At 44.1% G+C, this 22420-nt stretch overlaps 1 protein-coding gene across 1 annotated transcript in view; it reads right to left on the reverse strand.

Moving 5' to 3' along the window:
- grk6 (G protein-coupled receptor kinase 6) overlaps positions 1-22420 on the reverse strand; it is a 65463-nt gene that overhangs the window by 7823 nt on the left and 35220 nt on the right. Inside the window, exons 5-7 of the mRNA XM_054730937.2 lie at positions 17408-17511; positions 10941-11033; positions 749-812 (exon numbers count right to left, since the gene is read on the reverse strand). Of these exons, the coding sequence (XP_054586912.2) occupies positions 749-812; positions 10941-11033; positions 17408-17511 (261 nt within the window). The remainder of the gene's footprint in view (positions 1-748; positions 813-10940; positions 11034-17407; positions 17512-22420) is intronic.

A 22420-nucleotide genomic window follows, 5' to 3' on the forward strand; every position in this document is an offset into this window, starting at 1 on the left:
AAAGGTCACAGAGAAAATACATCCATCCATTCATTTATTTTCATCCGCTTGTACGGGGTCAGGTCGCAGGAACAGTAGCCTAAGTCGAGAGGCCCGGACTTCCCTCTCCCCAGCCACTTGGGCCAGCTCTTCCGGGGGAATCCCAAGGCGTTCCCTGGCCAGGTGAGAGACATAGTCCCTCCACCGTGTCCTGGGTCTTCCTTTAGGTCTCCTCCCTGTTGGACGTGTCCGGAAAACCTCACCAGGGAGGCGTCCAGGAGGCATCCTGACCAGATGCACGAGCCACCTCAACTGGCTCCTCTCGATGTGGAGGAGCAGTGGATGACCGAGCTTCTCACCCTGTCTCTAAGGGAGAGCCCAGCCACTCTGCGGAGAAAACTCTTTTTGACCGCTTGTATTCGCAATCTCGTTCTGTCGGTCACTACCCAAAGCTGAGGGTAGGAACGTAGATCGACCGGTAAATCCAGAGTTTTGCCTTCTGACTCAGCTCTCTCTTCACCATGACAGACCGGCACAACGCCCGCATCACTGCCGACGCAGCACCAATCCACCTATCGATCTCACGCTCCAACATTGCCTGTGAGAAAATACCTATTCTATAAAAATAATATTTGGGTAAACGAAAACCGTATTTCTTTTGTTTGGTGCCGTGAGCAGTAGGAGTGCATTAGATCATTTTTGGCCCGTAGGATGAAACTGACCCAAATCCGATTCAGGTGTGTTCAGGAGATGACCTGCGGGTACTTACCTCCCCAAATCCACCTTTTCCTAAAACTCGGTACTGCCGGAAGGTGTTTTTTGTCACCGGCTGCCTGTTGGACAAAGACAGAAAATCGTTTATAACAAACAATTTTGTTTTTTCTGATTTTTAAAATGTGGCTAAAAAAAAAGTAGATTTTTTTTAGATTTAATAATTTCGTTGTTAATTTCTTTGTTGTTAATTTTGCTCAAGCTGATGTAACGTTTTATATTCACAAGCTTTTGAATTCTAAAAGTGATTTTCTGACATTTCTGGTATTTTTTCTGATTTTGAGTGACGACGGGAATAGAGGAGGAATCGGACTTTTCCTGACACGCCAACCCTCTTTTTGGGAAGGCAACAGCTCGACAGGTTGATCAATTTCCTGTCTGTTTTTTTACTTGGAACATAAATATTTTACACTGAACATGATTCGCATGACAAAACTTTTGGCCACAAGAAATGTACAAGAAAATGTGCAAAATTGTGAGAAAATCGCACTTTTGTGAACCTGGGTGGGTTACGGAAAGGTCAAACCCTAAAGATGAAAACTGAGATTCACACGTTTCTATAATATCTTAAAATGTTTCTGAAGGTTCTTCATTTCCTTGATCCTTCTGTTAGTGTCTGGAGCATGTCTCAAACATGTCTCAAACCCTTCTCCATTTAGTTTCTGTGACTCAGTTAGGTAAAGAAACGGGAGTCAGCTTATGGAGGATTGGCGACTAGACGGGGAATAACAGGAGAATCAGTTGCAAACAAATTGAGACACTTTGAGACTAAATTGCAGTGAAAGAATGTGCGTGAACATCTGACCACTTTTCCAAGCAAACTCAGGTTGGACTAAATCCAGAAATGCTTTTATTGAGACTCACTGAAAACTTGAACACGGAAAAGATTTGGAGCAGGAAGTTTTTGGAAATATTTAGAGCATTTTCATGTTGAAGCAAGAAAATGTAATTAAATTAAAAGAAAGAAATTTTATTTTGCTGGAGTTTTGCCCTTATGATATAAAACTTTCCACCAACGTCCCAGTTCTGGGATTATAATCTGTCTCCGGTTCAATCAATCAATCAGATTTTATTTATAAAGCACTTTTCAAACAAAGTGCTTTACAAAATGACCCCTAATTCCCATAACAGTTTAAAAACATTAACACACACACACACACACACACACACACACACACACACACACACACACACACACACACACACACACACACACACACACACACACACACACACACACACACACAAATCAGTACAAGTTTATATTTGGCTGAGTCCAGATGAGCCAAGTAAGGTAAGGCAAGGAAACGCCATCAGAGGAGCCGTCTGCCCCGGCAGCATCAGGTCTTCCACACTAAAGCCTGAGTCATGCTTCTCCGTCTGCGTCAGTGCGGAGACACGCAACGCCATTATCTGTCCTTGCGGGCCTGCCGGAGAGCTCCGCAAGGATGGACGGAGTCGAGCTCTCTTTTTCTAAACATCCGTCCGTCGAGACGGACGACGCAAGCTTGTGATTGGTCAGGACGCCGCTGTCGTCTACACCGTCGCCGTTGCGCCCTCAAAAACATAAAGAGATCCAAGGATAACTAGCGGCAGACACGGAGAAGCTTGAAGAATACCTCACGAAAAAACTCTAAAAACATGAACGTTTAATTCCCCGTGACCAGCGTTGGGCAAGTTACTTCAAAACTGTAATACATTATTTATTACTTGTTACCCTCATTTTAAAGTAATTCATTACATTACAATATTACTGATTTTAAAATGTAAGGCATTACACTACTTTTGCATTACTCTAAGTTACTTTCAACAAAACAACTTCAGTATGAGTTTGGTAATCTGATGCCTGGTGAACTCATGACACATCCGGTGGAAGGTGATGTGGTGTCTGAGCTAGGATTGCTGTTAAAAACAGTTCTTTAGAAGGATTGTTTATGTAATAAATGCAACAACAAACTGTACTCTCAGCATGCTGCCATCTTAGATTAACTGAGCAGGGAGTGAGGTGGTGGGGGCTCCAAGTCTATTTAGCCTTGGTCCCCAAATGCCTTGATACGGCCCTGGATGTGGGACTGACTTCTGGGGTGATCTGATTCTATCACATGTATAAATATTAAATGCTTATATATTATTGCTTTTCACTGGTAAACATGTGTATTGGGGATAAATCTACCTACTTTTTTCTTTTCAAGCACTTCGTTTTGTTTTCTTGATTTTATTTGAATAATTTCCTGCCCTTTCTCTCTCTAACCTTCCTGCATGCTGCATGTTTTCTCCGTCTTCCAGAAAAAACTGTTTCCTAGACTTCCTACTTTCTAACGATCAGCCAAAGGGATCTTCAGATGCACGGTGCTCCAGCAGTAATGAGTTGAAATCACCGGGGCCCAGATTAACTCAGATGAGGCAAAGCACGTCAGAAAAGCACAAAATACCAGAGAACATGCGCTGATATGAACGATCGCAAGTGAATTATTTTGTTTTAGTGGAGCGATTTTGTGAATGTTACAGCGGCCGCGCGCAGGATGCAGCTGGAGTATTTGAGCCGTTACCGCTGCGTCCTCTCTGCCTGCAAAGCTGAGTCCATAAATGACGTAATATATGCAGATACTGGATCTTTCTTCGGGTTTCCCGCAATTTGAATTTTTAAGAAACGCATCTTGATTGTGGGTTTAAAATACATTGTAATTACCGCGTTACTGACAATTGTACCGAGTAAATATTACCATTTTATATCCCTGTAATGCCTTACATTACCACATTACAACAAAAAGCAATGCATTACAGTAATTAATTACTTCTGTTCCGCATTACTCCCAACACTGCCCGTGACTGGAGGTGTGAAAAGATACGCAGCAAGCATTTTATTTGTGGGCGGAAATGACAGAAAACGTGGGTTTAGAGGTGGCGAGCGCATGAAGAGGTGGAGGAGAATGAGAGACAAATTTGTCTTTGTTAAAAAGTCTCTTATATACAAAAAACACAATATAAACACTCTATCTTGGACCAATAAATGACAGGATACCACAGAACAGCGCTACGCCCTCTGTTGTCCTGGTGGGGAATTGCTTTGCAACACTCCCCAGGAGACGGAGAAGTATGAGAGCAAAATGTCTCCGTCCATGCGTGCGTGTCTGTCCATTTTGGAGCTGACGGAGAAGCATGAACCAGGCTTAAGTCAGGGCGCTCAGAGGAGGGGTAGCATAGACCCCCACCTCCACTTAAACACTACCTATAGAGTGCCCAGGAGGCTACAGTCGACCACCGCCCCCGGGGCAGAGGGCCCCTACAGAGAAAATAGTTAGCTGCCAACATTTGCATCCTGGTGAGATTTAGCTTGAATTGGTCCAGCGGTGAATAACAGAGTTGAATAAGCAACCTATTAAGATGTTTTCAGTGTTGGAAGGAGTTTGGGGAACAAACATCAGGTTTGCAGGTCAGATGGGCCCGTGACCACAAACAGCTTGTTATAAATAACGATCCAGCTCCCTCTGGGAGCAGAACTCCTGCCTGGACCGGTTTAATCACCAATCCCCACACCTCCTCCTGGTTGTTTATAAAAAGGTTTCATCACCTCTCCTCCCGTTTAAACCTCACTCAGATGAAATTAATGGGAGTCTTTGGATCAGCAGAGACTTGTGTGATCTTGTGGGACACTCGAGAGAAACCGATAACAGATTAAATCAGCAAAACAATGAAGCTGGACAGAAAGATAACCCAGTTCTCCTGGATGTCTGGATCCAGTTCATCCACTTAGTTCCCCTCCGACTGAAGGGTGTGTTGGCCCGAGGACCTGTTTATTTATAACCTTAGTCGTGTTTTCTACATAAATCCACACAACTTTTAAAGTTATTTTACGTAAACCTGTATAAAAGCCATTTCTGTGTTTTTGTTCATGTGTCTGATTAAAACCGAGGAACTAAACAATGTTTGAGCAGCACTCATCCTTCTGACACTGAAGCAGCTTTAACACTGTTGAATGAATGAAATTCCTCCCTCCTCAGCTTAACTCATGTTGATGTTTTCATTGGTCCGACTCAGTCGGTCTGTTCCCGGAAAACTAGCATTTTCCTTTAATCAGATGAGCGGCGTGAGCCTGACACGGCGAACGAAGAGAGGAAGTGGACTCTATTAACACAAATCTTTTTTCCAGTTCTCTGTTTTCGTTTTCTGGAGCTTCAGCTCCTCCATCACGGTACGGTGGCTCCAGGCCTCCGGAGCGGCCCCTGAAGTTGGAAGTTTCAGAGAAAAACTCAACGAACTGAAACTGAAAGTTTGTTTACAGCGTCATTAAAAGAGAGTCTGTGAACCATCCGGGACACAAAGACAATAAAACTCATAAAAACTATTAACGCATCACATGATGAATCATTAACACTGGACAGAGGCTGATACCGGGAATCCCGGATTCCAGGGAATTCTCCTCATACTTGTAAAATCTCAGGATGCTTGTTGTTCTGGACTCTGTGTGAGAATATTTTCACAGTAAAAGCACAAATTAGATCTCTGATGCTGGGAGGAAATTTAACCTGTTTAACAGGAAAAAGGAGAGAATTCAGTTCAGGTAAAGCAGAGCATCCTAAATACTTTATCGTTTAGATTTTTAGACGTAGGTTTGTTCCTGGATCTGAAATGTTCCTAAACTAAAACTTTCATCTTTATGTTCGTGATTAACTTCCTTCTCTACACGTCACTTACATCTAAAATTAGAGCTCCAGTTATTCGTTCTGTGATTAAAGGGGACATCATTTGGAAAGCTGCATTTTTTTCTGGAAACTGGAAATTATTAAAAATGGATCTGGTCAGTTGGTCTCTCAATGCAATTGACAAAAATTTTTTCAGTGATGAGAACGGGAGAAGGGGCTCCCAGATATTCCTCTGGGACAGAGCCAGCTGGGTATATCACGGACTCCTGGAAACAGTGGAACCTGATCTGCCTCTCTCAACTGTCTGCAGAGGATCCTGAAGATGTCTGGATATTCGTCATTTTGGTGTCAGGATTCCTGCTGTTTGGCCTGAGCGGTTACCTGGCTTACCGGAAAATTAACGAGCTTTCGAGGAATATTGGCTCAATCCTGGAGCTCAGGGATGGAATGCATCGCGCTGTGAACGCACTAACACATATAATTGTCAAGATGAGTCGTAAACTTTGGCTGAGATTCAGGCTCTGGCACAGAAGGTGGATTCCATCAAGGAGCGAGTGGACGGATCAGCACGGATTTGGATAGATTAATTTACGCCATTATTGGCTTAGAGGGGTTGAAGACCAACAGAACTCTAAGGCAGAGAGGAAATTATCTCTGTCTGGCCCCAAAACAATTCTTATCTGAATCTGGTGCCCTTGGAGCCTGTGAGGCTGAAGTAATTACTCCACCTCAGAAGAAATGTGGAACGCTGCCGTCGCTATGGAAACTCAGCCTGGGCGGGACTGTGACCGGTGAAGGCCGTGGAACCGTATATAGGAGTCACTGTGCTCTCTAACCCATTATCTCCCTCCCCTGTCCAAATGGAGGTGATGAAAGCTGCTCCATGCGGCTGCACGCACTGAAGTGAGGACAGTCCCAACCCTACCTCCCCACCTAGTGGACACTTATGTTGTGTAATGTCTGAAGTCTGTGTGCATATCTGTCTGAGGTGGGTTTTTCGTGTGTAGCAAAGCTGCCCTCTCTGTTGAGGGTAACTCTGAAGTGCCTTTTTTCCTCTCCCCCTGACTCTATCCTCATATAAACCCTCTTGATCTATTACGGTAGCGTGACTCGGGTTGCAAAAGACCACAGTCACAAATTCTTGTCATGTGTCTATGTATGTATGTCTGATCTCAGAATTGTGTGTACTGAAACTCTAATTTCCCTCTGGGATTAATAAAGTATTTTTGAATTAAATTGTATTGAATTTTGAATCCTGCTGTGCTGCCATGTTTGGCGTCTACTGCCTCTGTAAAACCTCCAGACATGAAAATTATCCATCCAACAAGCAATGTGTGCCTAAAATGAGCCATTTGATACAGACCCTGTTTGTGATGTCACAAATAGAGCTATCTGTCACATGAAGGAGAGAGCTGCTGCAAGAGGAGCTGCGGCTTGACTGGATATCGGAGCTTCTCAGCTCATAGCAGCCTGAAAGTAGGGTGGGTGGGCGTGGCCAGCTCCAGCTTGTATGGGACTGAGCGGAGAAATGGCTCATTCTGGAAGGTTCTGAAAATGCCATGAACAAAACTGCTAAAAATTTTTAAGCGAGATGGATTCAGAAGCCAAGAACATCGTAACCACGTTTGGTATCGACCGTAAGAATATTACAAGAAAAAAGGTAGTAACATGTCACCTTTAATGGAAAACATTGTCACTAAACTTGTGGATTCTATACTTTGAGTTTGTCCACTTTGTTCAAAACTCAGTGACTGTTGGCGGCTAGTTAGCTAAAAAAAAAAGGAAAAAACAATCCCGATTACCTGATTCAAAACTTTAGTGCACGTCTGAACTTAATTTACTTAAAGAACAAGTCACCCCCTACCAGATTCTTACTCAACTCCCACTTCCTGTTTTAAAAATGCCACAAACGCTGTTGCCTAGCAGACCGAGAGGGCGGAGCCGCTAACAAATACACACACACACACAGGCTCACAACGATATTGTGACATCATATGGTACCAGCTAATGTTCTAGGGTACCTCTTAGCCAATAGCGATGGAAGATTTAAATTCAAATGCAGTGCAGTTTTTACCTGACAATGACACAACACTGACAGTTTTAGGCAGATAATTCAAATTTGAACTAAAATCCACTAAAGTACAAAACTATTGACTACACGTGTCTGCAGCACGATTAGACACACATTTATATCGTTTATCAGAAACAAATGTTGATTTGGGGGTGACTTGCTCTTTAATTATGTCTCTGCTTGTTTGCAACTCACACTTTTCCCAACAAAACAATAAAACTTCTAAACTTTGTGTGAATTTCACTTTGCAATTTTTCCAACACTCCTGCAAGATCTAAGCAATGTGACCAAGAGACCCTCGCAAATGTTTCGGGACCTTTTGGAAACTCTCTCATGAACACAGCTCGTTTTGACTGAAAGCTGACTTGTTGCCATCACAACCTTCGTGTGATGAATGTGTTTCTGTAAAGGAAGACTTGAGCTATGCCCCAGCCCCAAGTGAAGCAGACACTTTAAAATGTTTGTTCAGTTGCTTTAACAGAATTGTGTGACCAGTCTTCATCACCTACAGGTGACTTGTAACTAAAGAAACGTCGTTGATCGCGTTCAGCCGTTGGGTCAGACTCCTCTCAGCTCTGACGAGGGTTTTAATCTCTAACAAACACCAGATTATTTGGCTCATTGTTTGAATGCTGTAAAGCATTCAAACTATAGTGATCATGTTTCTCTTTATAGTTAAGTCGTTTTTTTATTCTGCTTCCGTATGTTTTTTGGCATTTAACTACTTCCACAATTCTTCAACTATTTACACAATTTTGGTATCAAAACGTTCAGCTCGTTCAGCGTATGCCGGCAATGACTTTTGGTATTAAAATATTTTATACTTTTTGAGATATTCAGCTTTTTCTGCGATTTTTGGTCCCATTGAAATGAATGGGATTGCTCAATTTTAAGCTAAATCCTATCACTTTTTTGAACTCTTACTCTTATAGATTAACTTTAACCTAGAGATTTCATTCAAGTTTCAACAAACTCACAAGACTTTCAGCTATTACTGGGTTAAAAACCTTTTTGATATCTATTACAGTTTTTCTAAAATCACAGGTAGAAGTTGAGGTACGGCTTCAGATTTTCAGAAAAAAATCTCAAAAATTATAATGGGCAGAGATATGAGCAATGACCCTCCTTTGCTCCATTTCTGGCATTGTCCTGAGGGGGGGTCAGAGCTGCTCTCTGATTGGTTGAGAGTGTTCAACCATTTTCTGTCCAAGCTGGATCGAGCTTTATTACACTTGTTGGTGATTTGCTCATTTTGACAGTTTAACTTAGTTTCAGCTATTCAGCAGCTTCAGCAATCCGTTTCCAAGTTTAGCATATGCTGCTAATTTCACAGTTCAGCTAAATGTAAATATTAAACAGTTAAACTTGTCCTACTGAACAGATGTTTAGACATTTTAGCTGTCTAGTTTTTATACAATGTTCACAGATTTCAGTTTTCTGCTGTTTAGGATTATTTTTCTCTATTATTCACTTACTTTTTGTAGTTTACTTGGTTGGTGCTTTTTGCTTCTACATCTTTTAATACATTCAGCTCATTTTGACAGTTTTGCTTAGTTTCAGCTTCAGTTCAGCTATTAAGCTGATTTAGCTAACAGTTTAAGCTATCCAGCATTCAAACAGCATTTCTGCAAGAAATACAATTTATCTAGTTTTAATTAGGGCTGCACGATATTAGGAAAACCTGCGATATTCGATAACAGTGCTTAATATTGCGATATCGATATTACTCACGATAAATTAACAAATACTAAAGCATTCAGTGTTGGTGTCGTCTGACGTGTGACGTCTGCTCTGGGTTCAAAGCAAACAAAAACTAATGCATGAATTCCATTACAACATAACATTTTTATTGCAAAAATATGCAGCTGCACCTGCTACTGTATTAGCAGCAAAACAACAAACTGCATACATGCAGTTTCTCAGTGACTTTAAAACATCACCTCCACCATAAAACTTTTTCTGATGCTTCAAATACAGAAAAACATCCCTTACCAGGGTTTTTAGAATAAATAAAAACATCTGAAAATAAGTTTAAATGTTAAATAATAGTTAACATCACTTAAATGCAACAGTAAATTCTCTCATTGCTACTGAACATTTTCTCCACTTATGTGGTTATGATATAAGGCTGTTGCTGTAATTGGGAAGTGAACTGTGCTGGGCCAAACTAGGAGAATATTAAGATTTTCTGAGGGAAAGAGAAAAACATTTGTCTACCTTTCAGAAGAGGAACTGGCAAAAAAACTACATGGAAAAAATGTGAAAACGTTTGTTTTTAACCCCAAATTGAAGAAGTTTACCTAGATCTTAAAAAGCAGCTCAGATGATGAAACTGCAACTATGATTCTGATAACAAGCTAACAAATTGAACTAGCTCCTCTAAGATAACCGGCTAGCAGAGCTTCTGACTGACGGTTTATGTGCAGCAGCAACTATCCTGATTAACAAGGTCATAAAAGCTCATAAATGAAAAATCACTTTGATGTGTGGGGGAACTTTTCCAGGCCCTCTTTAGCAGGGTGGGACTGGGAGGAGAGTGCTGTAGCCTTTTAGCTAGAAGCTAACCGGAGCCTGGGGCTAACATCACCACCCAGTGGAACACTAGCGACATGGAGGTTGGTGGGTTGGTTCACCGGCACGTGTCGGAGTCAGCCCGGTTATAATCAGCTGCTTAACGACCCAGAGCGGACTCACGTTCACGTTTGAAAGCAGCGCTGATTCCCGAAACCTCAGCACAAAGTGCGTTCGTTAATCTGAGCCAGCATAACGAACAAGGGAAGCGAGCGGCAGCGGAAAGCGGGAGCGGAGCGGAGATAGTGGAATTTTGGGGTAAGGGTCTACGTAGGGGGCGGGCGTATTACGTGAACGGACCCATCTGATTGGCTGCATGTCAGAAGGGCTACATTTGATTGGTCAAATAATACTTCTGCGTAAAAAACAGAGCTGGTTTACAAAAAGTTGATGTATGACACGGATGGAAATGTTTGAACCAAACATTTATCGCCGTTTTAGACGTGCTTTGCGATGGGCCTATTGTATGTCCTATTATCGCGATGATGATAATTTTTAGATATATTGTGCAGCCCTAGTTTTAATTATAACAGACGTTTTTTTGTAGCTTATTGTATCCCCACGACCTGAAGGAGAGTTTTTCATTTCGCTTAAGGTAATGAATCTTTCAGTCATTTTTCCTAATCTGAGATAACAACTACCATGCTGCTAGCACTGGTACCTACACGTTTAGCGTTTTGATTTAAAATCACCTGATCAGTGTTCTCCTTCGCCTTCTCCTGGCCGTTTAAGGAGAGAACCACTGACAAAAGAGAAACCCTCAGAGTGAAGCAACATGAAACTTGTGTTTTGAGTTGTTGCTGTGAGCCCGAGTAGAAGAGGAAGCTGTGGGGCAACGTTCTGAGCTTGTTGCTGCTGGTTCTGTGGTGGGACTGAAGAAGACACACGAAGACAAGAAGTCTCACCTCTCCAGCCATTTCCACTGGAGGAACCTGTTGTAGTACATGCTGTCGAGGTAGTCCGCAAAGGGCGCCACGCTCAGGTAGTCGTGGATCAATCTGGGAACAAAAACAGAAAACATCACCAACAAGAGAAGTTACGGTCCCCGGAGGATCTCAGAGTTAATAATTTTGTAATTTACTCACGCTAGGAGCTAATTGGAGAATCTTCTGGTTTATTAAAATCTTTAATTCTGCAGTTTGTCCTTTTTTTAAATGTAAAACACAAATCGGAGAAAAATCCTCCAAACATTGGAAATAAGGGGAAAAAAGGTCTTACAGAGGTTTAGAAATCTTCCTGAAGGTGAATGCTGCAGGTGAATTAGTGTTTTTCAGGGGTTAGAAAAATGACAAACAAATGCATTCATAATTCATATAAGCAGGTATTTACTGCTCATTATTATGGTTTTTTACTGTTATTTAGTCACTTTGCTGCTCTTGTTTCTGAGAAATTATTTTTATCATCCCAGTTATCATTTTTGCAGTTGAGGATTTTCACCTGCAGGAATTCAACAGTTTTAGGGGTTTTGTTAATAACTTTAGGGGAAGAGGTGGTGCCAACAGGGACAAGGGAGCAGGAGAGGAAGCCGGATCTGACCGTTGGAAGAATGGCTGGGAGAGTGGCCGGAAGGTAATGAGGTCTCGGGGCAGATGGAGGAGACATTGAGGAGGTGGTGGTACACGCGGTAGATGGAGGTGAGTCACGGCCAAAGGTCTCTTGTAGTTTCTTGGCAAAAGCCCAGAAAGACACAGTTCTTATAGGATGCGCCTCAAAATAATCTGCAGCCCACTGCAGAGCGCCATCTCCCAAACAGAGCACCATGCAGGACACTTTATCGAACTCCGGGGCCGACAGGCCGGGCAGACATCGAGCACAGTCTTGGATAAAGCTCCTGCAGGTGTCCAGGCGCCAAGGTACCTGTCTGGGTGCCTTGGTGTTGGTGTAGCCAAGGGTTCTGCTGGATCCATGGTTGGTTGGTCCATTATGTCACGTTGAGAGCAGGAGGTTTGGACCCAGAATGCAGAAATCCAGACAACTCGGGCAGGAGCCGTTGAATAAATGAAGAAAATCCTTTTATTAGGATGAAGAGTAATTCCCAAGGGCAGGAAGCCAAGCCAAAAATCTAGGAAAACTGAATTACAAAAGCAAAAGCTCATTTATGAGCAAGGACCTGGAGTTTCTAGAGGAGGGCAGAACAATGCTGACAAAGACAATGGACCAACAAACACTGAGGGACAAGACAGGGTTTTAACACAGAGGGGCGCAATCAGGGTAACAGGAGTGAGGAGTGAGGCCTGGAGGGAAGACAGGTGCCATTAATAAACTAAATGAGGAAAGAACTTAAGCAGGGTAAAATGGAAAGCATTCCAATGTGTAATAGGAATCAAATGATAATTTCAAGACTGAGGCCTAGTCCACACGTAGCCGGGTTTTTTTTAAAAAACGAATATCCGCCCCTCCAAAAACTTGCATCCACACCACCTTGTTTAAAAAAAAACTCTGTCCACACGTACCCGGATAAATACGTTGTTAAGGACATGCCAGACCTGTAGGCGGCAGTACTTCCCCCGTTCTTAACCTCGTCCTTCGTCTGTGGTCTTCCGCAAGGAGCAGTAATTCCGCTTGCAAACACAAACAAGCAAAAAGCGCTTGGACAATTGATAAAGCGAGCACAGCTCTGAGGGCATCCATGATGTCGGCTAGTGTAAACACAGGTCGCACACGTGATGTCAGCATTTTTTTGTCACGGAAAGTGACGTTGCGGACCTTAAAACTCCGGTTTTGTCTGTCCACACGCAGACACCCAAAACGGAGAAAACGCAGATCTTCACTTTGGCCGGAGTTTTTAAAAAGATCCGTTTTCGTGTGAAAAAACTCCGTTTTCATGTGGATGACAGGCCAAAACGTAGAAAAATATCTACGTTTTGGCAGATCCCCGGCTACGTGTGGACAGGGCCTGAGAATGGGGCATACGGGTTTAAACAGTACACTCTTTATGATGGGAAACATAATACAGGAATGTGTGGTTGTGGAAAGGATAGAGAAACGGTAGAACATGTGTTGTGTAAATGTGACAAATATATAAAGAATAGGAAAATATTATCTAGACAGTTAAAGATGAAAGATAATAAAAAGTTCAATTTGAGCAATATATTAATTGGAGGATTAGATGTTTATAAATTACTGATTGAGTTTTTAAAGACTAGAAATTTAATAAATAGAATTTCATTAGAACAGTTTCTCCCTATTGCGACTCCCACTCCCACACAGAAGGTGGCGGAAATGCACCTAGAAGTTGGTTCCCACCCGCCAATAAACAACAAGAAGAAGAACTTAAGCAGAGGGGAAGATAAACCATAATCTATAAAGCACTAAATAACTAAACCTAAAGACTGAGGGCAAAGATAAAAACTAATGACTAGAGGGGTGAGGAGGACTAATATAAACCAATAAGAACTGCACGGGAGAGGAAACATGAGGGAAGCCTAGAGGGAGCTGGAGAACACAAGGAGACACACAGAGCACAAGGGGACACATGAGGGGAACGCAGAGGACGAACAGGAGGGGGCTGGGGACCAAGGGGACACAGAACATGACAGGTAAACAGTGTATTTGGCCCTTTAGAATCCTTTTCTCAGGCAAGAAATCTGGGTTTTTTCATTGACGGCCATTTTAAGCTTGATTAACATAAGTTCTGTGGTCCAGAGTGTGTTCCTTCATTTGCGTGTTCTTAGTAAAGTCAAGCCCTATTTAGCAGTTAAAGACTTGAAAAGGTTATACACCTGCTAATCATGTCGAGACTTGACTACTGCAACTCTCTATATCATGGACTGGAGCAGTCGTCAGTTCACCGCTTGCAGGTGGCTCAGAATGCGGCAGCTCGCTTGCTGACAGGTAGGAGGCGCAGGGATCACATAACACCAGTCTTACAGGCTCTTCACTGGCTCCCCATCACTTACAGGATTCAATTTAAAATGCTACTGCTCTGTTTTAAGGCACTATACAATCTGGCCCCTCCTTATCTGTCAGAACTCTTAAACACTCATGTCCCCAAAAGAAGCTTGCGATCATCCTCTCTACATCTTTTATCTGTTCAGAATCAGAATCAGAATCAGAAAAATTTATTGGTCCCCATGGGGCAATTAATTTGTAGCTTACCACACAGAATAACTCGCTCATAAAAACAACCAAGCAAACAATCCATTTATACAATCACACAATCACACAATGTGTGTCACTACCAACATGCCGAACACATCCTAAATGAAGGGTAGAGGATGAGCAGCAGCCCTCCAAAAATGGCACATGCTTAAAGCCGATGATACTTCGCTGTTATTTCGCCACCCTTCCCGGCTCAGAGTTAAGCAGTTCAATAGCTGATGGAACAAAGGAGTTGGCAAAGCGGTTTGTTTTTCGAGAAGGTACATAATAACGACGTCCTGAGGGCATAAGAGAGAACTCAGAGTGCAGAGCATGGAGGGGCTGACCAAGGATTCATTTAGCCTTTTTTCGCGCCCTCTCCTCCCAAAGAGACTGTAAGTCTCTTTGTTTGGCGCCAATAATTTTGGAGCAGATTTTTACAATGCTCTGCAGCTTCTTTTTGTCCTTCATGGACAAGGCTTTGTACCAACAAACCAATGAAAATGTTAAAATGCTTTCTATAAAACAGCTATAAAAGTTGCAGAGAATCCTTTTATTCACGTTAAAATAGTTCAATTTCCTTAAAAGATAGATTCTCTGCTGAGCTCGTTTAAAAATGGAGTCCGTGTTTGTGACAAACCGCAGCTTGTTGTCAATCCAAGAACCAAGGTATCTGTACTCCTCAACCACCACCACCACTTCACCGTGGATGATGCTACTGCCAAGTTGGGGTGGTGCGGAGCGTCTAAAATCAATAATCATATCCTTGGTTTTTTTACGTTCAGGTCCAGGTAGTTACTGTCACACCATTCTACAAAATCTGACAGCGCGGGACCATGGTTTATTTCAGATCCCGAAAGTAAGGACATCAAAACAGTGTCGTCCGAAAACTTAACCAAGAACCTGTTGTTCTGAGTGACCCTGCAGCTGTCTGTGTACAGGATAAACAACAGGGGGGACAGAACGCATCCCTGAGGAGATCCGGTGCTGGACATTAATGGGAGAGAAATCTGACCATTAACCAACACCCGCTGGGTCCTCCCCGTAAGAAAGTTCAAAATCAGTAAGAGAAGCTGATCGGGCAAATTAAAAACATTGGCAAGTCTTTCAATCAGGATGTGGGGCTGCATCTTGTTAATGGCTGAAGAAAAGTCTGCAAACAAGAGCCTTACACAAGTCCCCGTTTTATCAAGGTGCCTGTAGACCGTGTTCAATACACAAAGCACTGCATCTTCTACCCCCTTATTTTGCTGGTAGGCAAATTGAAGTGGGTCAAGTCTCCCCTCTGTTCCCCAGTCTAGGCCAGTCTACTGGACGTTTCTCAGTGTTTTACCATTTTATTTTTATTGCTTGTCTGTGTGCAGCACTTTGTGCAATCTCTGATTGTTGGAAATGCGCTATATAAATAAACTTGGCATTGGCATTGAAGAACCATGTTACTATCTTCTAGGTTCAGGTTTGCTGCTTGTATCATTTCCTGAATCTGCATCTTCTGCTCCTGCAGGCTTTGCAGCCTTCGTTCTACCTCTTCCCTCTCCTCCACATTTTCCTGATCTGATTGTTTTTTCTTTTCCTCAAAATTAATTTTCTCTCCATTCGGATTTTCTTTCTCAAGTTTTGGATGTTCAAACTCATCGTCCAAAGCTCTCTGCCTCTCTTTTAAAATACTGCTTCTTCTGATGTACCAAACAGGATTTGGTCTTCCTCGAGGCTCTGTCTCATCTGTTCTCTCTCCTCCTGCAGAAGCTGATGGAGTTCCTGGACATTCAGATCGGATTTTTCCTTTGGTTCCTCGGCGGTTCCTCTGAGTTCTGCACACTCGGTTCTGTCTGCTTGCTCTCCTCCTTCAGAACCAGATGGATCTGATCTGAGGTTTTCTGTTGCCTCAGATTTCATGATGTGTTCCATCAGCTCCTGTTTCATTATTCCTAAAATTTCTCTCTCTTCCTGTGAAATCTAGAGGATTAATTCAACCTCCTGATCCAATTCTTTAGATTTCCTCTCGTTCATCGTCCATTCCTCCAGGTCCTGCTTCATCCTTGCTAAACTATCTCTGTCCTGCTGCATAACCTGGTGGATGTCCAGAATAATCTCATGATTGTTTCTCTCTTTCTTCAATTTCAGATTTTGTTCTGAGATTTAGTTCCCCAGCTTCTAAACATCTCAGCTCTTCATGAAGGTAGTTCTAGATGTATTTGGTCTCCTCCTCTGATTTAGTCTTGTTTTTTCTAAATCTGTGATCTGATCCTCTATATTTTCCGACTCAGCTGTAGGGTTTTCTAAGCCGTCCTCCACAGCTCGTTGCAGATTTTCTAGGATAGAATCTGTTTTTTGTTTTACTTCCTCAAATTCCATAGTCCCCTCCAGGTCCTGCTTGATTATTACCAATTTTGTCCTAACTTTATCCATCCATTTTCATCTGCTTATCCAGGGTCGGGTCGCGGGGGCAGCAGCCTAAGTTGAGAGGCCCAGACTTCCCTCTCCCCAGCCACTTGGGCCAGCTCCTCCGGGGGAATCCCAAGGTGTTCCCTGGCCAGGTGAGAGACATAGTCCCTCCATCATGTCCTGGGTCTTCCTTTAGGTCTCCTCCCAGTTGGACGTGCCCGGAAAACCTCACCAGGGAGGCGTCCAGGAGGCATCCTGACCAGATGCCCGAGCAACCTCAACTGGCTTCTCTCGATGTGGAGGAGCAGCAGGTCTACTCCGAGCCCCTCCCGGATGACCGAGCTTCAAACCCCTTCTCTAAGGGAGAGTCCAGCCCCCCTGCAGAGAAAACTCATTTCGGCCGCTTGTATCCACGATCTCGTTCTTTCGGTCACTACCCAAAGCTCATGACCATAGGTGAGGGTAGGAACGTAGATCGACCGGTAAATTGAGAGCTTCGCCTTCTGACTCAGCTCTCTCTTCACCACGACAGACCGGTACAACGCCCGCATCACTGCAGATGCAGCACCAATCCACCTATCGATCTCACGCTCCAGTTTTCCCTCACTCGTGAACAAGACCCTGAGATACTTAAACTCCCCCTCTTTGGGCAGGACCTCATCCCTGGCATTCTACCGTTTTGTGACTCCATTTTTGTCCTAAGTTTATTTAATATTAAAAAGCTTTAGGACAACTTGGACTCTTCTTGCATCGCTGAAGTATCGGGTCAGGACTCATTATCAGCAGACACTTAAAATCAAAAGACTCAGATCGGGAAAAATGTGATTCCTAACAAGGATTCCCCCCCCCCCCCCCCCCCCCCCACACACACACACACACACACAAACCCACACACGGGGAAGCTTACTTGGTACAGTCCTTGAAGAGCTCTTTGCAGGCTTCCAGCTGCAACCTCTCGGCACACCGAGTCATCATGGCCTCCTCCACCTCAGACACGTAGTCCTCCTCCGACTGCGTCGAGGAACAAACAGCACAGAGGTGACTCAAATGGAAGCAGCAAACGGGTCGGAGCAAGCTGCTGATTATCAGACATGTTCGAACTTGATCCAGGAAAAGGAGAAAACCCAGAGAGGTTCAGCAGGTCTGAAGGTAAAAAAAACTCAGGCCAGCTCAGTTAGTTCATCCATCTGATAACTAGAAAACATGAGGATGTATCAGTGTGAAGGGTCATGTTATCATATTAGACGTGTTCCTTGTTTCTGTGGAGGTTAGAGGCTGAAATCACAAAGACTTGGACCATTATGTTCTTGCCTTTGGGTACTCATTGGCCAGATATCTGTAGTCAGTTCTAATGCAAGATGGCCGCTATCGCTAATCAACATCAGCAACAATAAAAGCAGCTAAAACTCACTCAGATGGAATGACTGAGCTGAACTTTCATAAGTTGGTCGCTGAGTCATTCACATCTCTATGAGACTCCGATCACATGACCTGGTGCTCCAGGTTCGACTAAAACAACAATAATTCCATCATGTCGCAACTAGGGTTGTCACGGTAACCGGTATAGCGGTAAACCCCGGTAAAAAAGTTGACAATAAAAATAACCGTCCAGTTTTTAAAAAACGAAATTATCTCGGTGGGTTTACCGTGGCCGCGGTTTTGGCGCGGTGACCCTTACCAGCCACCGTCGCTTCAGCTGAAGTTCCCGCGGCGCGCACACGCACTTTTTAGTTTGCAACGGCACCAAAACTTTGAAGCTGAAATAATGGCCGAAGGAGGAGACGGCAGCGCCCAGGACATCCATCAGCCCTCAAAGAAGACTAAATCGGAAGTATGGGCATATTTTGGATTTCTGAAAAATGCTGAGGGACAGTTAATAGAAGACGGCTATCCCGTTTGCAGAACGTGCAGGAAACAAGTGTCTGCAGAAGGCAGCAACACTTCGAATCTAATGGCACATCTGTGTGACCATCACCCACTTCTCTACAGCCAGTGCAAGGTACGTTAACATTAGCATTTTAGCTTAAATGCATGACGTGAGGACTTTTGGCTGAGGGAGAATGCAACGAGTCACTATATGCTGCAGCCGCAGCGTCCTCTGCCAGCATTTAAACCGTGTCACGGACACCCTGTTGCTGGATGAAGCATCTTATTTGTTGATGATGAAGAGAAATATACAATTAGTTCCTTGTCATGGATTTGTTTACTTATTCAATGCCATTTATACTTGAACATTTGGATTTGATTACATAGTGTAGTAGTTATTTTAGTAATTTGTTTAAAGTGGCTATTTGTTTTAAATACATATTTTTTAAGGTTGACTTGTACAGTGCTCAAGTCAAGTGTGGACTGGAGTTTTAGATTTTCATTTTGATAATGAAGAAAACAAGTATATGAGAAAACAAGTGGTGTTTCTTTGATTTGTTTACATATTGTTTATGTTTCGAATGTTTGGATTTGTATAATTTAAACCTGCACTGACTACTGTAACAAGTTCCAGAAAAAGAAGCTATTTGTTCCTTTACTTGTGAAAAGTTGCACTTTTGCTAAGGCTTTGTGTTATTTTAGGTTTAATAAACACTGTTAAACCTTTTCAGAACGATTTCAGTTTGTGTAGAACAGGACTATCAATGCTTTCTGAACATATGCAACACCGTTTAAAAAATACCGCGATAATACCGAAAACCGTGATAATTTTGGTCACAATAACCGTGAGGTTAAATTTTCATACCGTGACAACCCTAGTCGCAACTTTAATCATCCAAGTTCAAAAGTGGGAATTGCACAATGTTTTCCCCTTGAATAAATCATGTTTCATTAGTGTTCTTTTGTTGATAAGCAGGTTCTATGGTTCGGGTTCTTGTCCTGCAGACCGAATCAGACGGTTCTGTAACAGGATGTGGCCTTCAGCAGGAAAAACTCATATCCTTCTTCGGGTACACAGTTTGTTTAAACCAGGTCACTTCTCCACTTCACGATTGGCCCTCTGACTTTGACGCACCCCGTGTACAATCTGTGAGCGCGGTGCCATGCCTGTGATCCTCGGCGTTGACCTTTTGAAGCGCTTTGAAGCTTTTATCAATCTGGAAAGGGGGGATCTTTGGTCGGGTGTTGGAGAACCCATGCCCATCGTTTTGCCTCCTGACCTTGACCTCCACTGTTTTGCGGTTGGTGACCCTGAGCATGGGGAAATCACATGCTCCCTGCCAAGCTCAGAGCCTCCACCTCCACAAACTCAGCTCCCATCAGAGCCGCCCTCGATGTTTTCTCCCACATTGAACAGGTCGTGGACCAAGCTGATGCTCTTACCAATAAAGTTGAACGAGACAAGCTACGTCAACTTCTGTTAAAATACAAATACTCTCTTTCAGCCGACTCCTTGTACTCCAACTCACCATCTGAGTTGAACATCTTCTTGTACAAAGCCTGCCCTGATGCTCGAGAGCGACGTACCCTCATCTATGTCGACGACATTCTTGTTCGTGAGCATACCTTGGATGACCACCTGTCCGAGCTGGACCACGTCATGGGTCAGCTCGCAGCTGCTGGTGCAAAGATTTCTCTCGCCAAAGGTCAGTGGTGCAGGTCAAAGGTTCAGTTTGTTGGCCTCCTTGTGGGATCACAGGGAGTGCAGCCTCAACATGGCAGAATTCAAGCAGTGGCCACCATCAAACCTCCTACGAATGTCTCTGAACTTTGGAGTTTTCTAGGTGTGTGCAACTATTCTCGCCAGTTCGTAGAAAACTACGCTGAGGTGGCGAGACCTCTGACTGCCCTTCTGAAAAAGGATGTGCCTTTCGAATGGACTGTGCAGCAGCTACAGGCCATGGATGACCTGAAGGCCGCACTATGCTCAGCTCCGTGCCTGACGCTTCCTGATTGTGACAAAGAGTTCCACCTTGAGGTCGGGTTCTCATCTAACTGCCTGAGTGCCGGTCTCTATGCGGTATATGACTGCGACAGGCGTGTCGTAGCCTATGCTAGTAAGCTCTTGTCCGGTCCTGAGTTACTTTGACTGTGAAAAAGCTTTTCGTTCCACCATGTGGGCGGTGAAACACTTTTCCAGCTACATTGGTGGACAGAAAATCATCATTGAAACTCCACATCAGCTAGTGACCTTCCTTAACCGTCAACGCATCACAGATGGTGTGGTGACAAATGCACGCATTGCGTCATGGCTGCTTTCTCTTCAGAGCTTCGACATTGAGGTACGCTATGCGCAAAACCACCGTAGTCCTCTTGGCATGGGTCTGGCTGCGTGCCAGCATTGCTTGGATGACGCTGTTGCGTAGGTCCTACCAGCTAACCCTCCCCAGACCCTCCTGAACCCCAAACACCACTACTTTGACCAAGCTCTCTGTGTGGATCTGCCAACTGTGTACGTTGATGGCAGTTCCTTTCGACACGGTGCTGAACCTAGTTCAGGTGTGGGCGTTGTTTGGTTACAAGCTAACTGGAAAGACACTTGGTGTTACCAACTGGGTCCTAAGACCTCACAGTTTGCAGAAGTGGCTGGGATCTTGATAGTGCTACAACTTGCTGCTGACCGTGGTGTCCGCAAGCTGGTGATCTACAGAGACTCGGACTACGCGCGTCTCAGTTTCACTTGTCATCTACCTTCTTGGAAAAGTAACGGGTTCTTAACCTCTAACCAGAAGCCCGTTAAACATCAAGACCTTTTCATGGCTTGTGATGCCCTAGCAACATGAAATGACATGCAGATATATTGGCGTAAGGTCAAAGGTCATTCTCGTGCACCTGGAACTGATAAGGATCTGAACAATCTTGCAGACTCTCTGGCCAAACAAGGTGCAGCTGTTGGTACCCCATGGTCATTCAACCCCTTGTGGCTCCCTGACGATGTGTCCTCTCAGTCAGACCCACCCAATGTGTGTGTCGTGACTCGAGCTCAGGCCGCTAACGCGTCCACTCCTCGACCGTCCGATGGTTTTGTGTCTGTTTAACCTGTCTTTTCTGAAAACGACCTTGTCAGTCTCCAGTTCCAGGACCCTGCTATCAGCAGGATGATACTGTACCTTTATGATCCGACAGCTCGTTTGCCGTCTTCTGTCAAGCTTGATTCCGTTCCTGAGCTCTGTGCTCTCTTTTGTGTTCATGTCATTCCCTCTTTAGGTGTTGTTAACTACAACGGCGCCGTCAGTGACCAGTCTGTCCACAGCCTCCAACGTCAGTGATACCCACACAGTCTTTGTCGTCTCTGCAGCAGGATCACTTCACCAGGGGATGGGAAAACCACCTGCTCCAGATGAGGTTGACAGTTGCTGTGGCACTCCAGCTGAGACTCCGGCTGAAGCCCAGTACCTTGCGGTGGGGATACCACCTGCCGAAGGGGGGGCTGACGGCATCACTGACCCTGCTCCACTACAGCACACGCTGGTGACCTCTAGCCCTGAGGTTGGTGGCTCACCTACCAAAGGGGGGATTGACTGTCTCCCTGTACCACTACTGGCTGACCCTGATCTCTCTGACTGCACCTGCGCATCGACAGAGGGCCCTCCAGAGCGCTCACCTACGCCAAGCCCTCGCAAGGCCACACCTGCGCCGGTCTACAGTCTTAAACGTTCTTTGTTTCAGTTTTCAGGACTGAAAAAGTATCTTTTGCTAGTTGCGTGTGTCTGTCTGATGTCCAGCGCAGCGAAACTTCCTCCACAGCCTCCTCTAACGCGACCGTATGAACCTGGGCGCTCTTCAGGTATCACGCTCCGAGAACGCCCAGATCTACTGATGACTAACTACCGCCTGTCCACACTAAAGATTTGTGTTAAAATTTACCCTACAATGGCGTGTACTAATGAAATGATGATGACCCTGCCGCTTCACCAGCTGTATCAGTCAGTTCAGCCCAGTGCCGCTCCGGCTTACACTAGCAAGCAGTATTTGCAGGACCTGAAGAACCATC

The sequence above is a fragment of the Nothobranchius furzeri genome, chromosome 10 (assembly GCF_043380555.1).
Source record: "Nothobranchius furzeri strain GRZ-AD chromosome 10, NfurGRZ-RIMD1, whole genome shotgun sequence".
Classification (NCBI taxonomy): domain Eukaryota; kingdom Metazoa; phylum Chordata; class Actinopteri; order Cyprinodontiformes; family Nothobranchiidae; genus Nothobranchius; species Nothobranchius furzeri.